Genomic DNA, 21,076 nt, shown 5'->3' with positions numbered 1-21,076 from the left:
CCATTCAGTCACTGGCACTGGTGCTCAAGGAGCAGGAGAAAAACACGATGGGTGTAGGATATGTAAAGGGGAGGCCTGCAACAGTGTAAGAGGAGAGTGAGAAAAGGGCTCCAAAGGATGATGGAGCCTAAGGACTCCGGGAGGCAGAGGCCAGAAAGGAGTCTAGGCAGCATGGAGAGTCTGGGCAAAGGCCTGAAGGTGGGAGAAAGAATCTTAAGTGTAGGGAACGCCAGGGTGGCCCAAGTGGCTGAAAGGAAGCCGGACTGGGTAACAGTAACTGAAAGTCAGTCTGGAAGGGTAGGCTGCAGCCTGGCTGGAAAAGGCCTCGGGGCCAAGAAGAAGGGTCTGTGTTTTACCTCAGAGCCAGGAGAGAGCTGGTCAGGAGAGCCTCTGACGGGCAGTGACCAGAATTCAGTCTGGAGGAGGCTGGGGGAGAAAGGCCTTCCACCCCACGCCCCTCGACCATCCCCACTCTCTCATTCATCCATCCCCTCTCCCTGGACGGTGGCTGCTTCCCTGCTGCCTGGGACCCAGCTGTCCCTGCCAGCTATCGTCTCAGGCCTCTCCTCCTCTCTAAGGCTACACCCTTGAGAAGGCTGGCTACACCATCTGCCTCCACTTTCTCCCCCTTCCCTCAGAGATTATCTCCAATTCATGCTGTAAATATTTTGTCTGTACCTGTTTGTTGGCATCTTGTCCCCCATGTTAGACTGGGAGCCCCGTGAGAGCAGGGACTGTCTGCCTGGCACACAGCAGGCACATAATAAATGCTAGCTGACTGGCTTGACTATCCTGCCTCAGTTTCTCTGCTGATCACCACTCTTGCATCTCCACCAGCCTCTCAGATATCTCAAACAGGGCGTCCAGGAGGCTTCTTAAACCCAATATGTCCAAGACAGAACTCTTTATCTTTCCCCTAAAGCTTTGTCCCCCCCACCTGATTACTGGAGAGGGTAGTACCCTCTTCTTAGTCTCTCAGGCTCCCAACCTTAGACTTATCTCAGACTCCTCACGCTCTCTCACTCCCATATCCAAGATGGTGCCAAGGCCTGTTGATTTCACCTTCCTAACACCTCAGACATACCCTTCTCTCCTCTAACACTACTGCCACCCTGGTACAGACCCTCATCACTCATGCCTGAGTCTGCTTGGGGGAGGGGGCAGTTGGCACGCAGGTAGGTGGCACAGTTCATGAAGCACCAAGGCTGGAGTCAGGAAGTCCTGAGTTCAAATTCGGCCTCAGGCACGTAATTACCGCATGACCTTGGGCAAGTCATTTCACCCTGTTTGCCTCAGTTTCCTCATCTGTAAAATGAGCTGGAGAAGGAAATGGCAAACCACTCCAATATCTCTGCCAACAAGTGGGGTCACGGACAGTCAGACACGACTGAACAGTAACAAGCTGAGGGGTCTTCCTGCTCAAGTCGCCCCCTCTGCAGTCCACCCTCCACCCGGCTGTCAAATGGATCTTCCCAAAGCTCTGACCGTGCCCCTCCCCCATGACTCCCTCTTTGTGGCCTCCCCACTCAACGAAAGTTTGTTGACTAGCCTTGTCTTTAAATGCCAAGCACAGATTCTACTTCATCGAGCCACTGAAGGTTCTTGAATAAAGGAGCTGAGTGATTAGACTGGGCCTTAGGGAAGATTGCTCTGGAAGCTGAATGGAGGAAGGCTTGCAAATGGGACACAATGGAATGAGGGAACCCTGCATGGGGGGTGGTGGCTATATGAGCAGAATGATATAAAAAGGGGAAGGGAACAAGCACTTATTAGGCACCTGCTGTGTGCCAGGCAAGGAACAAGCACTTATTAGGCACCTACTGCGTGCCAGGTAGGGGGAAAGTACTTATTAGTCACCTTCTGTGTGCCAGGCACCATCTGAAGCACTTCACAAATATTGCACGTGATCCTCACAATGACCCTGGGAGGCAGACCTATTATCTCCCCATTTGGCAGCTCAGGAAAGAATCTCATATAGTAGGCACTATATAAATGCTTATTATTCCCTTCGCCCTACTGTGTGCCAAGCCCCTTTTACCATCCTTCTGATTCCAAAGCCGTTTTCCGTTACATCATGCCATTTCTCACGACAACTTGTGATCTGTTAAAATGCTTAAATGATCCCCAAATACCAGACACTTCAGACTGGAAATGAATTCACCAGTCTGCGATACCGGCTCGAACCTAAGGCTGTGGCCATGGATGGCCTGGGGAGCAGGGGACAGAAGTTTTCATCCTTTGCCATAGAAAGAAGGAAGCTGAAGATTCTTTGGGCTGAGAGAAGGCTTGGCGAGTGCTGGCCAGAGGAGGGCAGACGCAGCCTAGACTCCTGAGGGAGGGAGTCTGCTTAGAGAGCAGGGCGAGGGAAAAGCCCTGGGGAAGGAGCCTGGGGACTGTGTGCTGCTCTCTCCTTGCCTTTGCTGACACCCCCACCCCACGGGGCTCTAACCCACAGCGATAAGGAAAATTGGCACGGCCCCCTGAAGGTGGCAAAGAGCTCGACAAATAGCATGTTGTTTCCCACAGTGCTATTACTGTCCCTGTTTTATAGATGAGAAAACTGAGGCAAGCAGAGGTTCGGTGACTTGCCCAGGGTCCCCCACACAGGGTTTGAACCGGGTCTTCCTGACTCTGTCCACCTCTGAACCAGCTTGGGGTCTCTGAGGCCCCTGATCCAAACTCCCATTTAACAGATGAGGTAAGTGAAGCCCAAGGAACACAGAGTAAGATCCAAAGGCCAATGTGAACCCAGACCTCTACCATCAGAGCCGGCGTCCTTACAGACAGAGGAGGCACTTTTGACATCCGTCCCCCTGGAGTCATCAGAGGGCGTCTGTGGCACTAGCGACTATCCATTGGTTACTGGGCGAGACCAATTAACTAATTAATCACTGCCTGGTTAACGACAGACACGTGGGCCTATGTCTACAGCCTCTAGTCTGGTCTCCCCAAAAAAGCAAAATGCCACTCTGACTCTGAAGTGCCTGCAGCGCCATGGCCATGGCCATGGTCATCACCAGTAAAAGCTATTCCAAGAGGAAGAAGGCGAGAGTGAGGTCTGTGTTCTCCAAACCCTATGAACTGGCTGCAGGTTCTGAACCTCCCAGCTAAGTCACGTGAATCACAGCAAAGCCAAGGATTTCAAACCTTATCAATCTGAAGTTTATAATGGAGTTGGCGAGAATGAAATTCACCTTTACCGAGCAACCCTTTACAGAAAGAAAAGAAAAAATTGAAATACCATTCAAAACAAAAGAAAAATCCAAGTGACATCAGTGAGAGGTAGAAGAAAAGAGAGACCTCTCCACTGTGTGTCTTAAGGCCCCAGCCAAGGGTAAGGGGAAAGGCTGCATCTATTTGAGATGGCTGTCTCTTTTTAGAAATCATTTTATTTTAAAATTTCTGAACTAAACACCCCTCACAAGATCAACATTTTCATAAAGAAAAATGGAAAAGGAAAAGGTTTATATGTGAAAACTTGAATGTCCAACACACAGCTTGTTGGCTCGTCCTTCTGAAGCTCTCCTGCTGGGAGGGCCCTCCCCCCCACTCCCCTTCTGTCCTCTTCCTGGGCTCGCCCCAAGTCCCTCCTTTCTTTCCTTTCTGTTTTTTGGGGATAACACTATCGCTGACTCCCTCCTTTGCTACCTCCCCAAAAGAAATAACAAAGACCCAGAGTCAAGCAAAACTGGGCCCCAAGGTCTGTCCCACTGGACTCCTGGAGCCCCCCAGGCCTGGTCACCAGGAGGCAGCAGCCTTCATGCCCGCCCCTCTGACCCGCCCAAACTCGTGGCCTTTTCTCAGTCTCAATCCTTCTGGGCCGAGGGGCAGCCGCCCTCTTCCTCGCTGTTCCTCAGCTGGATCTGCAGCCAGGTCCCACCTGCTAAGGGCTCTGTCTGGGATCCTCTACTCCTTTTCTTCCATTCTGCTTCACTTGGTGACCTCATCAACTCCCACAGTTTCAATTATTGTCTGCGTACCGATGGTTCTCACACATACTTATCCAGCCCTAACCTCTCTCTGAACTGCCAGACTCGCATCTCCAACTAGCCGTCTGGTAGACATCTTGAACTTGACGTGCCCAAAATGGAACTCATTAGCTTCCCCCTAAACTCACCTCTCCCACTTTCCCTATTATTGTCGAGAGCACCGCCATGCCCACCTTCCCCTGCCAGGCTCCCAACCTTGGAGTCATCCTGGACTCCTCACTGCCTTCCATCCCCCTTATCCAATATGGTGCCAAGGCCTGTCAATTTCACCTTCCTATTTCTCTCCAATACACTCCCTTCTCTCCTCAGACCCTCCCCCTCCCCTGGTGCAGGCCCTCAGCACCTCCCGCCTGGGCTATTCGAATGGCCTGCTAGAGGGCCTGCCGGCCACTCCAGCCCATCCTCCTCCACTAAAGCAGAGTTTCATAAAGCCCAGATCTGACCATGTCATGCCTCCCCCAGTCAATAAACTCCAGTGGCTTCCTAGCACCTCCGGGTTTGATGCCCAAAGCACTTCCCCACCTGTCTCTGTAATTCAGACTCTTCACTAATTCCAGTGACTTTTCCCCCTAAATCCTGAAATGGTAACCCAGGGAGAACGCACTAAAATAGAAAGATGTAATAATCCCCCCAACCCCCATTTCAGGATCTTGGTTTTTTATCCTTAATCTTCTAGGCATGAGGCTCATTTAAATGTTTCTCAATGTTTTTGTTTCTATGTATTTAGAGATGCAGCTTCTTGTATTGTTTTCATATTTGCCATCGATTCTGATAAAAGATTTTAATTTGGAATTTTAAGAGTTCAAGAGAAAGGAATCCAATGAGATGTTTCTCAGTTATGATGCTCCAGGGTTCAGAAGTAAAAGAAGGAATCGCTATAGAAGTAAAAGAAAGGGAAAAAAGATGCCTTGTTATATTGGGAAGACCATGAAAGCCTTCTGGGGGAAGGGATTCTCACTTGCAAGAGTCTGCTGACATTAGCAATCCACGACAAGACATTCAAAAATGAATGTAACCCTAACAAACCCTGCTGTGTTCTTTCCATGAAATTTTGAAGAAAGTGCAGATACTTGCTTTCTGTGTCTTCATGTGGACAAAAGTCTGAGGGTGAAGAACAACACTGCTAATAAGAAACATATGGGAAGGCTGTGGAATAGGCTGAAAACCTGACCCAAGTGCCATCCGCCACGTTTTACATACCAAAGGCTTGAGTAAGAGACTGGGTTGTGATATTTACCTTATATGTTCAACAGAAACTCCCAAGAACATAGACCACTGAGGATTTAAGTTCAACAGCAGAAAGGCAATTGGCTAGATTTCTTTTTTTTAATTCAAAAGAAAGGACGGCTTTGGAAAGAAAAAGTAAAGAGGCTCCAGATTCACTTTACCTTAGTCGTTTGTACAAGCTTGAAAGAATGTGTGAAAGCATGATCTCAGCAGCCCTTTCTGCCAAGAGACACAAACCCGGACTTGTGTTTAAGACAGGAGTCCCCTGGGTATGAAAGAAGACCTTGTTAGGCCTGGGAGGGGAAAAAGAGGGGGGAACTTTCTAACCTACAAACTAAAACCAATGCAGCTGTCAGAGACCAGCTACAACAGACCAGGTAGATCGAGGCAGTGCCCACGTACGTATCAAGGTTATGAGGGTCCCTGACTGCCCATCTTTGCTGGATCAGTGTTGGAAGGCCTCGTGCTGAGGTTGGCTTTAGTTCAGTTCTTTTTTGGGGGGCTGCCTGGAAGAGACAGCTAGTTATAAATGTCAAATGGATTCATGACCATCATGGCCAAGTGGCAATAGCATGGCTCTGGGAGCTGGGAGACTTGGGCTCAGGCAGTGACTTCACTTCAGGGGCCTCAGTTTCTTCATCTGTAAATTGGGGGAGGGGTGAATTTAGATGCTCCCTTCCAGTTCTGACCTGAAAGATTCCTTTGTTTAAACCAACGGTATGAATGAAGCCGTGCCTGTAAGCCCATGCTGCGTTCTAGGCAGAGGGGAAAAGGGAAGGCCTACGTGGTCATTGTACAGAGCTGCAGATGGGTCTCGCTAACATTAGGCTTTGCTGCTATAAAAATCTAGGCTTCCCCTCAATTTGAACTAGAACATGGAGTTCTACCTTCTGGTGGCCATTAACTTGGGAGAACTTGTTTGGAATGGGAGTGAAAAGAAAAGCAGTAATCAGTGCAGCGTCTCATTTAGCTTTTCTGTTGACCATTCGGATCATAGGAAATTCATGCCACACCTCAAACCAAAACTAAGGGGGGAAAAGGAAGAATGAAACCACATAAATTGACCAGGGCTAGCAAAATTTTTATTTGCATTCGTAACATTTTCTGGAAGAGAAACATATAATTTAATTCAACCCAAATGTTACTAAAGCAAATTATATTTTTGCTTAAATTGCTACAGTATTTCAAAGGACGCCCCTGACCAGGGACAGAGTGACTGGGGACCTTTAGGAGACACGGTCACAGATTTCAGGAATTTCTGATTCATTCAAAGGATTTGCAAATTCATCCCTCACTGAAAGCTAAAGCAAGATCAGGTATGAATGGAAATGCAATATGATTTGTATTTTCAATGTTTGGAAACAGTATTCCTGCTGTTTATCAACATAAATGTTTGCTTGTTAAAAATAAATGGTAGACTGATGATTGAAAACTTTTATTGCAAGAAGATCTGAGATAAAACTGTGGTAAATCCCCAGTGGCTAAGATGGGAAGAGAAGGCAGGAAGGCTTCTTGGTACGGGAGTTTTCAGTGCTGTCTTTGGGCTCCCAGTGGGGTGGGTCGCTGTCTCCTGCGCTCACTCATGAGTCAGGACCAGTGAGCTGAGGGTTTCTTTGGCTATGGAGGGTCCTGCTCAGATTCATGGTCCCCGATATTAATCGCCACTTTACCTTGCTGCAGTTGGAGAAGGGAGTGGAAGGGGGAGACTTTGTAATTGACGCAGGAAATTTATTTCATGGTCTTCCTGCATATTCCTGTTTTTGTCTTGTCTTTCGCCCCCTCATTTGCCCCCTTTTCCTAAAATCACAGTGAAGGGAAAAGGATAGAATCTGGCTAATGGAGGGGTCTGGAGAATTCAACTGAACAACCACTGAGGTCCCAGTTTATTAAGGTCTTACTGTATAACTGAAAGAGGTCTCTAAAAATTAGAGGTTACACTCTCAGAAGACACTTCTTCTGGATCTTCAGTCATCGTAAAGTACTTTCTTTTGCTTTAGAAGAGCCTGTCTCAATTGATTTGAGAAAATGTTGAGGCAAATCCAGATGCTTGGTTTCATTAGACCAGATATTATTACACAGAAATACAGCCCACCTTTGAGTCACTGATGGTGCTAAATTTCTCCTTGTGATGGCATTAAATTTCTCCTTCCTGCTTCCTATATATGAATAGGAAAAGTATTTTAAGCTCCTTTCATCCTAAGGTGAATAATTATTCATCATTTCACTCAAATGAGAACAAAGGAAGCCTTTCTCCAAGTAAGTTCAATCCCCAAAGCTTAATTAACCAACTGCTGGACTGCAGGTATTGGGAGCACGAGCCAAGGGGATTATTGAACTCTGTGCCTTCTACTTAACTTATGACTCATATCTGGAATTCCAAAAAAAAAAAAAGAAAAAAAAAAAGAAAGAAACTCTTGTTAAAGGGGAAGCTTATTTTTAAACTCCTTTTAAATAGTTATGTCTGTATTTAGCTAGCAACAGCAATTTTTAGAAAGTGATCCCCCAAAAGCATTGTGGTAAATAGCAGACCAGAGCCCTGGCCACATTGGGACACAAGAAGGCTAGATGAAATGTCCTTAACAAAAGCCCAAGTAAATGACTAGAAATGACTTGACGTCAATACTTAAAAGACGGGTACTTTCCCTCTGTGTACCCGGTCTAAAACCAAAAAGTCCGGGGTGGGGCGTGGGTTGTTAGGCTGAAAGTGGGGGGATGGTTTGTACCAGGGGTTCTCCAGGAAAGAAGGACATATATTCTCTCTCTGGGTCACATTATGGACAGGGCAGGGAGATGGACTGTGGGGTGAAGTCAGGAGTGAATCAGGGCTCGGAGGGCAGAGTCTTCAGAATCTGGAGGTAAATCTGCAGAGCTTAGAGACTGAAGACACAGAGAAAGCTGTATTGGAGGCTTGAGCGTCTCCAAGGCACCGAGGAGTTCTAGAAATGGCCATCCCAAACACACCCAAGGGACAGCACTACAGAACAGACTCAGATTAAGTGGATGACAGCCACAAACTCTACAGACGGAAGAGACAGACTGACACACATTGGGGCGGGGGGAGACTCAGCCCCTCCCTGGACCAGCAGAGCAGGAGAAACAGCAGCCCCAGGGGACAGGAACAGAGATGTGAGAAGAGGCAGGCAGGGCCCCTGCCGAGAAAATGGGACCGTGTAAGAGGACCATATGAACAAATATCAGAAAAAGGGGATGGCAGGAGGGGCAGGGAAAGAAAAATGGAGTTCCCAGGCTGTGTGATCACTGCTTGAGGGGCCAGCTAACGTGGGCAGGAATGTAGGAACAGAGTGACAGGCAGCCTGAGCACGCGTCCCAGTTAATGCCCCTCAGTCTGTGAATCAATTAGATAATGGGGCACAGCAGGGAAAGAGGACTGGCCTCGGGAGGCAGGATGACCCCAGTTCAAATCTGCCTCAGACTTTGTTTAAGTCAGCTCTCTGGCCATCAGTTTCCTCACCTGCAAAGAATGAGATAATGACAGCACCTGCCTCCTGGGCTGCTGGGAGGATCAAAAGAGCTTGCCGACCATAAAGGCTTGTAGAAATGACATTATGTGTTGGAGAAGATGTGGGAAAATTGGAACACTAATGCATTGTTGGTGGATTTGTGAAATGATGCAACCATTTTGGAGAGCAATTTGGAACTATGCCCAAAGGGCTATAAAAATGTGCATACCCTTTGACCCTGCAATAGCACTTCTAGGGCTGTATCCCAAAGAGATCATACAAACGGGAAAAGGACCCACATGTACAAAAATATTTATAGCAGCTCTTTTTGTGGTGGCAAAGAATTGGAAACTGAGAGGATGCCTATCAGTTGGGAAATGGTTGAGCAAGTTGCAGTATAGGAATGTAATGGAATACTATTGTGCTATAAGAAATGATGAGCAGGCTGACTTCAGAAAAACCTGGAAAGACTTGCATGGTCTGATGCTGAGTGAAGTAAGCAGAACCAAGAGAACGTTATACACAATAACAGCCACATTGTGTGATGACTAATATCGATAAACTGAACCCTTCCTGGCAATACAAGGATCTAAGACATCTCCAGAGGCCTTGTGATGGAAAATGCTATCCACATCCAAAGAAAGAACTATGGAAGTCGAATTCCTATTTTTTTCTCTTCTGTTGAGTTTTGTTTCCCCTTTCTTATGGTTCCTCCTATTGGTTTTAATTTTTACTTATAAATCACTAATGTGAAAATATGTTTAATATGAATGTAAATGTATAGCCTATATCAGATTGTGTGCCGTCTTGGAAAGGGTGGTGGGGAGGAAGGGGGAGAAAAATTTTAAACTCAAAAGCATATGGAAGTGATTATTGATAAATCAAAATAAATTAATAAAAAAAGAAAAAAAAGAATCATCACTAAAAAAAATGACATTATGATCATTGTTATCATTACCCATGAGCGTTATCATGTTCTCACCCTAGCAATTAAGCAATTTTCTAACTCAACAGGCTCAAACACACCATACTCTGCTCCTTAATAGCCCCTAATGAAAAGGAGAATCAAAGAAACCAAAGACGTCGGGTCGGCTCCTCTTAAGGTAGCCCAATACCCCACCCCTTTTGGGGCCTCTCATCCCTGTGCCTGCTGGTGCGTAAAGGCATTCTCCTCAAAGCAACAAGAAACACTAAGTTGGGGACATTTGGTCACTGGGTACCGCCACACTCAGGTGAGGCATTGGCCAAAGGGCTGCTGTCACATGCCATCAAGTGGAGAGAACAAGGAGGTGGGGAGGACTCGATAAAACCTTCCAAGTTGAAGCACTGTGGATTTGGATAATCGGCCCCTATAAAGGGGACCATGGAAGAGAAGGCAACGGTTACTCTGGGAAATAGGGCCAAAAGGAAGAAATGAAAGCATCAAAGAAATGCCAAACAGCACCTGTGGACAAACAGAAGCCGCACACCAACAGACTGTTAATATTTTCCTTTTTGAGGATAACGAGGTCCTCGATGTGACAAGAGCTAAAGCTAAATAACATCACAAAAAATGAAACCGGTTCTGTTTGAACAGATAAGAAGTGCCTCGTTACTGAGGTGGGAGCCACCTGCCTGTGCCAGCTGTGCAAGGGCAGACAACCAGTGACTGGATGGAACAAAGTCTGGTGGTCGAGACCACCAGAAGAGGAAATGCTGTACCGACCTGACGCTCCCAAGCCCATGGGGCTCTTTCAGGACCACGGAAACAAGGTTCTTCCGAGACCACAGAATGCTATGACTTGTGGCCAACAACATAATCAAAGGGGAGAGGAGCTAAAAACATGGACCTTAGATTCAGAAAAAAGCCTGGGGTCGCTAAAAATAACTTGGCAATCGTGAAAAGATAATCCAGATCATTCACCTCCTCCTGTTCCATTGTGAGCCCAGCTCTGTGTCCACTGGCAGTGTCTGTCACGTGGATGGATGACATGGTAAATCTCAGTTTCAACAACTGGCATTCTTCATCCACTTAGTTTTCCCTGTGTGGATAGTCAGGTCAGATTCTTTTGAGTGATTACGAATCTCATTTAGGGGAGGCGTCCCTACATTGAACTTAGGAAGCATGTGGACAAGAGTCACAGAAGATGGCCAAACATGGATGGACTGCACTCTGCACCACTGGAGGGAATACCCACACTTAGAAGAAAGTGCTGAAGCGCTGAACAATGAGACACAAATGAAGAAAAGGACATCAACAGTGATGATCACAGTTTTATACAGAAGCTCCACCAACACGGACTCATTCTCATGACCAAGAGATCAAAAGAGTCTAGAAAAGCCTTCAGCTGGTTAATGCTTTGTCAGCGAGCTGGGTGTGGAATGTCATGAGCTCATTCACACAACCTCATGAAGATGGATAGAGGAGGAGCTGGAGCACAATGGTTTCCTCAAACACCCAGAAATAGTATCAGGAAAGGCGGATTTTCTCAAAAATCTACTGAGAGGCCCCAGGGAAGGCAAAGGTCCCGAGCCCGCTGAAAGCACTTTTCGCCATGGCTCCACCGCCGGTGGACTCTAACCTTGGTCTTGGATGAGTGCGAGAGGAAGGCAAAATGGCCCTGAAGAAAACCCAGCTGGGAAATGCAAGTGATCCACAGGAACGGAGTGCCTCGTGACTAATAGATAAGAGGCTGGCTGGTTGGTTGGTGAGCGTCACCAAAACGGCACCGCTGTGTGGGGGTCAGCGTACGGTGTGTCCAGCTGTGGCCGACGAGACCAAGATGAGCTCAGAAGGCTCGACCACAGGTTGGGCACAGAGTCCACACGAATATCTGGCGTGGAGATGTCTCTCAATGTGCACCTTTCACTTGTCCTTTGGGTTGCTTCAATGCTGCTTCGCTCACAGGGCACAGCGCCTTCTCTGAAGTGGGCACACCACGCTGGGCAGTCCTGTGCCAGTGTCTCCCATGTCTCACAATCAGTTCCACAGCTCTTCAGAGAGAAGATAAGGGGCACGATGTGGACAGACTCAGGTTTCCTGACTCCTGGGCCAATGCTCAGCCCTCTCCCAGCAGAGTCCCAGCTGATGGGCGCCAGTGCCCCAACATATGGAAGGTACGATGTGTGCTTCACACACAAAGAGAAGGAGGCTATGCAGTGATCAGTGGCCACTGTGAACGGTCCCATGGGCTCTGAGAAAGGCCAGTCCTCAACAAGAATACACAACACATACGGTAAATCTGGTCTGATTCTGTTAGTGAACAAAGGGACAGTCCCAGCATTCTGCCTCCCCGGGTATGTGTTTGTGTGTATGTGTGTGTTAAGGCTAGGTGGAGGCAGGGAGGTGGCAAAGTGGACTGGGAGTCAGCGAGACCCGAATTCAAATCCTACCTCAGACACTTACTTAGCTGTGTGACCCTGGCTAAGTGCCTTAACTTCTCTTAGCCCCCCAGGGTGATTTCGAGGATTAAATGAGTTAACACATGGGTCCGGCACTTGAATTTCTCTAAACATTAACTGTCAATGATGATGGTTGGAGAACACTGTAAATCAGTGATCAGCTCATGATTGCATTCCCAGGGTCTATTCCAAAGGCCCCTTCTCCTCTCAGGCCCCCAAGCCCAGCCCTGAGGAAGCAGCCAGCCAACTCCTGCTCTGAGAAAACAGCACCTACCACACCGGGCTGTTGGAAGGATCAGATGGGATTGCATTCATAATGTGCTTAGCACAGTACCTGGTGTGCAAGAGGCGCTTAATAAATGCTTGTTCTCCCTCTCCCCCCATCAGCCCTGCCCCCAGGACCCGATGACAGAGTCCAGCATTCATGAAGGGCAGTCAGACTCTCCTTTACAAGGTCCTGGTGGTAACAGGTCATTTCCAATGCATTTCCAATGTCTTTCTCCTTAGCAGAGAAAACAGAAGCTAATCACGGAGCTGAGGGGGTCTGCCTTGTCTCTGGTGTCAGTCATCGAGGCCCCAGTCACACCAAACAAGAGCCTTTCCGCTTATCTGATCCCCTCCTTTTCTTCCAGTATAACTTTTAGAAGCCCAGGATCCCCTCGCCAGCCCTGGCTCAGTCTGGATCTTAGCCCACCTGACGCTGTTTTACAGCAGTCTGGTACTCATTCCGTTACCTGGCCTAGCTTCCACCTTCTGTGTGGATAACTCAAGGTGGCTTGAATGGCCCTGAAGAAAACCCAGTTGGGAAATGCAGGGCCAAGGTGAGCTCCTTGGGCCCCACAGAGGTCTCCTCAAACAAACGCCATCCCTCCTCCTCAGACCCATTTCCCTTTGTGTCTACACAGGCACCACCATCCCTCCTGGGCCGACCTCCTCTGGGGCATCTTAGGCTATGGGATCAGATCTCTGAAACCTGCTTCCCCAATCCCGGCACAATAGACCGCTTCTCCTGGATCTTACTACCAGTTCCCCTCCTTTCTACCGTGGCCACTCTTATCAAGACTCCGATCCAGAAAAGACTCTCTTCATCCAGATGTCTAGAGAACCAGTCTTCCATCACCAGGAGACCGAGCCTCAACGCCGAGCCTGTGATGACCCTCCTTGGCCTCCGGGCAGAGGGTCACAGCCACCACCCTCTTCTACCATTCTCCTGGCATCTCTGGCTTTGGCTTTGCCACCCTCCCCTGGATCCTAACCCTACCTCCTCTTCCCCCTCCCCCTGCTTCCACAGGAGACACTCATTCCTCAAGACTGTGATCTCCGGCTCCGCGTGGACAAATCTCGACCTTCTTTCTCCAGCCTCAGCTCCTCCCCAGGCTGTCCCTGACTACGGATTTCCCAAAGGAAGCTCGAGTTCAGCATTCCTCAAACCGACCTCATTATATCTGCTGACCTTCTGACCCCGAGTTATTCACCCTTGTTTTTTTTACTAATCCCTCTGACAGCTCTTCTGATTCATCTGATTAATCGCCTCTTCCTGGCATCACCATCCAAGGCTCCAATGTGCACTTTCATAATGCCTATTGCATCAAACCACGTTTGCTTCATGCAAAATGCAATCTTGTTAAAAATTCAGGCTCATCACTTCTAGGGCTATATCCCAAAGAGATCACACAAATGGGAAAAGGACCCACATGTACAAAAATATTCACAGCAGCTCTTTTTGTGATGACAAAGAATTGGAGATTGAGAGGATGCCCATCAACTCGGGAATGGCTGAACAAGTTGTGGTATATGAATGTGATGGAATACTATTGTGCTATAAGAAATGATGAACAGGCTGACTTCAGAAAAACCTGGAAAGACTTGTATGGTCTGATGCTGAGTGAAGTGAACAGAACCAAGAGAACGTTATACACAATAACAGCCATGTTGTGTGATGACTAATATTGATAAACTGAACCCTTCCTGGCAATACAAGCATCTAAGACATCGCCAGAGGCCTTGTGATGGAAAATGCCATCCACACCCAAAGAAAGAACTATGGAAGCCAAATTGTTATTTTTTTTCTCTTCTGTTGAATTTTGTTTCCCCTTTCCGATGGTTCCTCCCATTGGTTTTAATTTCTACTTACAATACCACTAATGTGAAAAAATGTTTAATATGAATGTAAATGTATAGCCTATATCAGATCGTGCGCCATCTTGGGGAGGGTGGTGGGGAGGAAGGGGGAGAAAAATTTTAAACTCAAAAGCATATGGAAGTGATTATTGATAAATCAAAATAAATTAATAAAACAAATTCAGGCTTATTACGATGACTTGTGTTACTGACGGGTCAATTTTTCTCCCCTCAAATGAAGTTTTCATGCCAATCAAATTCTTCAAAAGAAAGTCCAAGGTGAAAATGCACTTCCATAAACTTCTGCGACCGTAATCAGCAACACGAGGAGATTGGGACGTGGGGCAAGAGGCCAGATGCTATAACCAACAGCTTGAAGGGGGCAGCCCACACGAGCCTCCCTCCCACTACAAGGCTCTATGCAGGGGGCACAAAGGGGGAGTCTGGGGGTTTGGGCTTATTCTAGGTGGCTGAGAAACCAGCACCTGCAGAGCTCACTCCCTTAAAATAAATGAAAAAGCATTTATGGCGCACCTACTATATTCTCAGCAATGGGTTTAGTGCTGAGGATACAAGGTAAAGTAAAACCTGCCCTTGAAAGATGGGAAGGAAAGAGATCCATGTGAGAAATCTCTTTTTGGTACTAAACCTATGGCCCCATGGTTCTGTACTCTCTGATTCTTCCTGTTCCCCTGTATTATGTGTAGACAATCGCTCCTCAGGGATGTCAGCACAGGGGATGCCTTTTGGGTATGGACCGCACTGGAGAGCTGTAGAGGTCCCTTAACAATTCTGAGTTTTGTATTTCTTCTATGTCTAGGAAGGCCATGGCTGCTAGGCCAATCTAGGTTTAAAGGAAAGAACACCGAAGAGTCTCTGGGTCTAAACTTAATTTTATTCTCTTTCCCCCACAAACCATCCCTCTTCCTTTTTGTGGCACCAGCATCTTCTAAGTCTCCCTGGTACAACCCTGGTGATATCTTGGACAATTCCCTCCCTAAAAGGCAAAACTGAGGGCATTCCAGCATGGAGGAGAGCAAGTGGAAAGGCAAAAAAAAGAAAATATAGGAGTAATGAGCTGGCCAGTGGAGCTGGAGCATGGAGGGCAGGGAGGGGAGCACTACAGGATGGGGCAGGAAGGAGCCAGGCTGTGAGGCGGCAAGACCAGTTAGAAGGCTACCGAATTGGTGTGGGGGAAGTGATGAGGGTTTGTGCCCAACGCCCTGGCTGTGTGAGCGGAGAGAAGATGCATACAAGAGACACTGTGAAGGTAGAAACAACAAGGCTTGGCAACAGATTGGATACGGGGAGGTGGGGAGTCAAGGGTGACAATGAGATGGCGAGCCTGGGTGGCCGGGAGGACAGCGGTGCCCCCAACAAGGACAGGAAAGTCTGGAAGAGGGGATGTTTTGGGGAGAAAAATAACGAGTTCTATTTTGGATATGTTTGAGTCTGAGAGGCCTCCTGGGACATGTGGCTCAAGATGGCATCAGGACAGCCAGTTTGAGTCACCCCCTAGGAAACTGGCCTCATGAGACTGGAGGTCAGAGAAGGTTAATGAGGTATCTAGAGGTGTGGGACTCATCTACATAGAGCGGATAACCGATCCCAGGGGCATGAATGAGCTAAGTAGGTAAAATCATGCCGAGCAAAAGGCAGGAGGGCTCAAGACAGAACCTTGTGGGCTACCCTTGGTTAGTGAGGACCGGGTGTCCTGGCTGAAGAATCAGAGAAACAAACCAACCGACCCAAGAAGAAATTGTCAGGTTATTCAGGCCTGATGGCAGGAGATGGCACAGAGTGGTGGGAGAGGCCTCAGGTTTAGAGCCAAAGACATGAGCTCAGCCTAGGGCCCTGTCACTCACTGCAAAGGTCACAAGAAAGAAACATCTGTGGGTTTGAAATAAATTCACTTGGGGCAGCATTTAACCTCGCTGTGACTCAGGCTCCTTGTGGACAAGATGAAAGAGTCGACTAAAATGACGTCTATGGTCCTCTCCACCTTGAAATGTCTGGTTCCACGATCTCACGTGTACGCGCATGTGTGTGTACGTGTGTGTGCTCGAGCACACGTAGACGAACCTTCATGGGGTCACTGCCTTAACATCTGTGGCAGGAGGTGAGGGTCAGGCTGGAGAGATTCTGTCCTAATGGGAAGAGCAGGCCGGATCAGAAACCAGTCCCCTTTCATGATTAATTATACCCATTTCTGGATTTGTGGGTGCCCTCTTCTCTTATGAACAGATCCCAGAAAAGACCAGCTCTCTCCTGTGGTCTGGAGTAGATAGTAGACAGGAGGGAAGAGGCAAGGGAAGCCAGAAGTGAGCCTTCGGTTACCATGGCAGAGCCCCAAAGGGGGGGAAGAAAATGAGACACAACATGTGGGTTGTCTGCCTGAACACAGGAAGTGGGGCAGGCTCAGACAGGGAGAAGGTCAGGAGGGTCTGGAAACGAGCGACAGTTTATTAAGTAGATGTAGACGCCAGTCCTGGGGCCAAGGGCCACATTTCCAGGAAATCGCCAAGAAGCTGAGGCCACTCTGCGGGGCCTCAGGCCCAGGGCAGACCCATTCAGCCAAGGTGTCAAAGACAGCCCACAACCCTCCCCATAACGGGGTAATATTAAACAAACAAAACAAAAATCCAATCGATACCATTAGTAGGGGCTTCCCGAGTCAGGCTGTGACCCGCAGGGACCCCGATGCACAGCTGGTGGCTGCCAGTGACCACTCCTGCCGGACACAACAAAAAGGCTGGCACTGAGATTCTCGGTCGCCCCGCTGGGACTTCAGCCTGAACTCTGGCACTGTCGCTCCCTCCCTTTGGGGGTTCCTTCCATCTCTTTTGACAACAAAAATGCTCTAATGCATGTAGATGTGAATTTAATGAAAGTCACCCTGAGCTCTTCCCCTTTTGTTTTCTCCTCTTTAGACGTCCTCAGGGCACAAGAGCATGAATCTTCTCAGGCAGCTGGCGATTGTTTTCTTCTTTTTTGAAGTCACCGTCTACTGTCAGTATGAAATGCATCGGCTGGGTGAAGACTATGACGAAGAGAGTGATGATGACTACTCCCCTCCATTTTACTTCCATCCCACCGGGGAGGACGGGATCCCCTCCCGCCATGGCCCCCTTGGCTGTGCTCAGGAATGCTTCTGTCCCCTGACCTTCCCGTTGGCCATGTATTGTGACAACCGGAAGCTCGAGGCCATCCCAAAGATCCCCGCACACGTGCAGCAGCTCTACCTTCAGTTCAATGAGATAGAGGCCGTGACAGCGCACTCATTCGCCAACGCATCTAACCTGAAAGAAATCAACCTTGGCCACAACAGGATCAAGTCTCACAAGATTGAACACGGCGTGTTTGCCCAACTTCCTAATCTCTTACAGCTGCATTTGGATCACAACGATTTAGAAGATTTTCCATTCCCTCTTCCTAATTCTTTAGAAAGACTTCTTCTTGGGAACAACGCGATCTCCAGAGTGGAGGCCCATGCTATGGAAGGATTAATAAATCTGACCATGCTGGACCTCTGCCACAATCAGCTTCACGACTCTTCATTAAAAGAACAACTTTCCCAAATGAGCAAACTGATGCAACTCAATTTATGCAGCAACAGATTAGAATCAATGCCTCCTGACTTACCTTCATCGCTTATGCATCTGTCTCTAGAAAATAATTCCATTTCTTTCATACCAGACAATTACTTCAAAAAATTCCCCAAGCTTCTTGCGCTAAGAATATCGTACAACAACCTGCAAGAAATTCCATATGACACTTTTAACATTTCCAGCCTCGTCGAGCTCAATGTCGGACATAACAAATTGAAGCAATCATTCTACATACCCAGAAACTTGGAACATCTATACATGGAAGACAATGAATTTGAATGTGCGTACAATGTTGTCTTTTTAAAGAGGGAATTAGGGTCGTCTCTGACAAGCTAGCAAAGTGAACTGACCTCAGGCGTGGCTGCCAATAGTACCTTTGAAGTCAACCAGGAAAAGAGTAGAATTATGTGTGACCAGAAAAGCTCCGGCCTTTCATAAAAAAACTCGTGATACTTCCTGTTAAATTGTACTCTATTCCATCTAAGGCTTAAGCAATGAACACATGCAGAAATCCTGTCAACACTTACTTAATTTTCTTTCTCTGATTACTTGAAAAACAATCAAACATTCACTTCTCCTAGGGCTTGTTTAGCTGCTAGTACAGATGCTGTTAACCACTTTGGGGGTCTAGTGTGAGCGGACAGTTGGGTGGAGGTTGTGCCCCATGGCCACTCAGACATTCTGATGGGGGGGGGGGCCTCAGCATAACTCCATGGAAGAGGTATTTACACAAGAACATAGCTGATGAGCACCGTCCTTAGATGGTTCTTAGGAACATTTGAGATGGTCTGGATGATAACTTTCTGTTTTTACTTTACAGACATAAATGTTACCCTGATGTGTCCATCCATTGACCCAATCCATTATCGCCACTTGACCTACATTCGCCTGGACCAAAATAGGCTAAAAGAGCCAATAAGCTCCTACATATTCTTCTGCTTCCCTTACATCCACAGTGTTTATTATGGTGAACAAAGAAAACCTGATGGGCAAATGGTGCAGCTGAAGACGCAGGTGTTCCGCAGGTTTCAGGTTGACGATGATGAAGAAGAAGAAGAAGGAGGAGATGGAGAAGAACATGAGCCTGAGGGGCAGGAGCAGGGAAGAACAGAAGAGAACTTTGATCCTTACTTCTATTAAATTCAATAACTACAAGAAAAATGTAGCTTTACATTGTTACTTTACACAACCTTAATAGCCATTCCAGATGTCACTGAGTGCTAAAAAATAAACAGAAACCAGCATTTCATATATTCAGAATGTGAATGGTCTGACATTTTTAAAGCTTAAAAAAGTTTGTACCCCATCAAAAGAGCAACCTTAATCTCAACGCCTTCTTCTCATTTTTAACTGTTAAGAAGAAAATTTCCACTAAATATTAAAAGAGTTCACAAGTCAACAAAGCAGAGAGCTCCAAATTCGCCCTTGCCAAGGGTTCTTGACCCACTGAGTGAGTTACAGCCCCATTGGTTAGTTATGATAACGATGTTACCCCTCACCTCCACCCCGGCATGCCGGGAGCCGGGGAAGCAGCGGGGAGGCCTTCAAAGGTGCCCTGCTTTACTGCTTGTTGAAAAATATCCAGACAGAACTGAATTCACTAACAAGGAGGTGGTTTGTGCTTTCATGTGAACATGGAGCTGATGAAGGTGTGCAGAAATGCAACACAACATCCGTGTTTCTCTGATCGCTTGACAATTAAGCCAGGAAAACAGAATGTGATTTGGGAGGAACCTAGAAGAACCTCTAGAAACCCCCCTCCCCCAATCCAGTCACATTCCTATGAAGACCCTAAAGGCCCAAACCCAACCCAACTTGGCCGAGGTCACACGGGTCAGAAGAGTTAGAGCCAGGATGTGAACCCCCGTTTCTTTGACCCCAAAACCCAGGAGTCCTGATGCTCCACAACAATCACCCTGAAGTGGGCACATAGATAAAAGGCTGCAGCTGCATAAAGTCAGGGTGGCTGATAAACGAGCAGCAGTTTTAATGAAAATTTACACGTTAGTTAACCTGGTAGTTAACTAGGCAATAAAATAAACGGAAGGACAAACAGTAGAGGCGAGTGGAGCCTCAGTCCAATGCTTCAACGCATTCTTAGCTCCAAGGGAATCCACGTGACACAAGTTGGTAGATGCCATTTCTGAGACTTCCCTTTCACTAACAAAACCTCGCGGGGGTCCCTTTCAAACACTGACTTGGGCGACCTGGAAACCCGAGTCTCTGGTGGTTTCGAAAAGGCAGCGAAATCTTTGCCCTCTCCGGGTGGGAACTTTTGCTCCTCCCGTGTGTGTTGGCCAGCCCTGGCCTGGGTCCAGCACTGTCAGCTGTCTCCTGGACTTTTCACACCCAGTGTGCTACCTCTCCCAAACAGAGCTCAGCCTCTCTTCCCAAAGCCTGTCCCTCTTCCTAACTCTGACTCACCTGTTTCTATCAAGAGCCCCATCATCCCCCACGGCCCAGGTGGGCAACCGGAGAGTCACCCTCAATCCCTCTCTCTTCCTTGCACCCATATCTGCCAATTCATGTGGCTTCTTCTTCCACATCCTCGAATCTGCCCCCTCCCCTTCCCCCATGTGGCTCCCACTAGAGTCAAAGCCTCCATCATCTCTCGCCTGGGCTAGTTCAGTAGCTCTCTCTTGGTTGCCCGCTTCAAGCCTTTCTTCCTTCAGTGTATCCTTTGAACACAGGAAGCACCTGATCAATTCATTCATTCGCTCCTTCTCCATCTGGCCCCAGATGCCCTTCCCAGACCTATCACACTAAACTGCTGCCCTTCCCACACTCTGCCTCCTGGCCTCCTCGGGCTCCCCCTATACCCCAAAGAGATCCACCGCCTACAACACGATCCCTACAACATCTGGGCCAGATCTCTCTTCTTCTTTTTCTCCCCATTCCCTACTCTCCCCACTGCCCCAGGAGGTCACTCCTGACCTCCAAAGGGAGGTGGGAGGACAGGCCTCTGATGGGACCTCCCCTTCCAAACTGCTGAGGCTCCAGCTGCTCTCTCCTGCCTTCTGGTCCGAGGAGGGCTCCCCACTCTAATTAATCCCAGTAATGATGGTAATCCGCACATTCTCCTGCTCTTCAATGCCTTTCCACTTTCTCTCCTGCTTATTCCACAGCTCCTGGTTTGCTCTTCCCCAGAAGCCCACCAACCTACAGGGCCTCCCTGGAGATGGGCACCATTTTGTTGTCTCTCTCCTCCCTTTCAGTACAAAACCTGAGTCCCACTCCAGACCGTCTTCTTGGCTATCAGTCTGCTCTACCTAAAGCACATACTCTCCAT

At 47.9% G+C, this 21,076-nt stretch overlaps 2 protein-coding genes across 4 annotated transcripts in view; one reads left to right on the top strand and one right to left on the bottom strand.

Moving 5' to 3' along the window:
• CENPP (centromere protein P) overlaps positions 1-21,076 on the bottom strand; it is a 192,431-nt gene that overhangs the window by 123,394 nt on the left and 47,961 nt on the right. The window lies entirely within an intron of this gene.
• On the top strand, positions 5,559-18,988 carry OMD (osteomodulin). Of its 3 annotated transcripts, none has more exons than XM_027835896.1 (4): positions 5,559-5,614; positions 6,397-6,532; positions 17,110-18,067; positions 18,608-18,988. In XM_027835896.1, the coding sequence occupies exons 3-4, from the start codon at positions 17,131-17,133 to the stop codon at positions 18,925-18,927; spliced, it is 1,257 nt and encodes a 418-aa protein (XP_027691697.1). In that variant the 5' UTR covers positions 5,559-5,614; positions 6,397-6,532; positions 17,110-17,130; the 3' UTR covers positions 18,928-18,988. The 3 variants fall into 3 exon arrangements, with proteins under 3 accessions (XP_027691697.1, XP_027691698.1, XP_027691696.1); XM_027835895.1 differs by having other exon boundaries at positions 5,601-5,687; XM_027835897.1 differs by lacking the exon at positions 6,397-6,532 and having other exon boundaries at positions 5,581-5,614.

This window comes from Vombatus ursinus, unplaced genomic scaffold (genome assembly GCF_900497805.2).
Source record: "Vombatus ursinus unplaced genomic scaffold, bare-nosed wombat genome assembly UNPS02014817.1, whole genome shotgun sequence".
Classification (NCBI taxonomy): domain Eukaryota; kingdom Metazoa; phylum Chordata; class Mammalia; order Diprotodontia; family Vombatidae; genus Vombatus; species Vombatus ursinus.
Note: the sequence above shows the minus strand (reverse complement) of the source record. Positions and strands in the feature narration are given on the sequence as shown.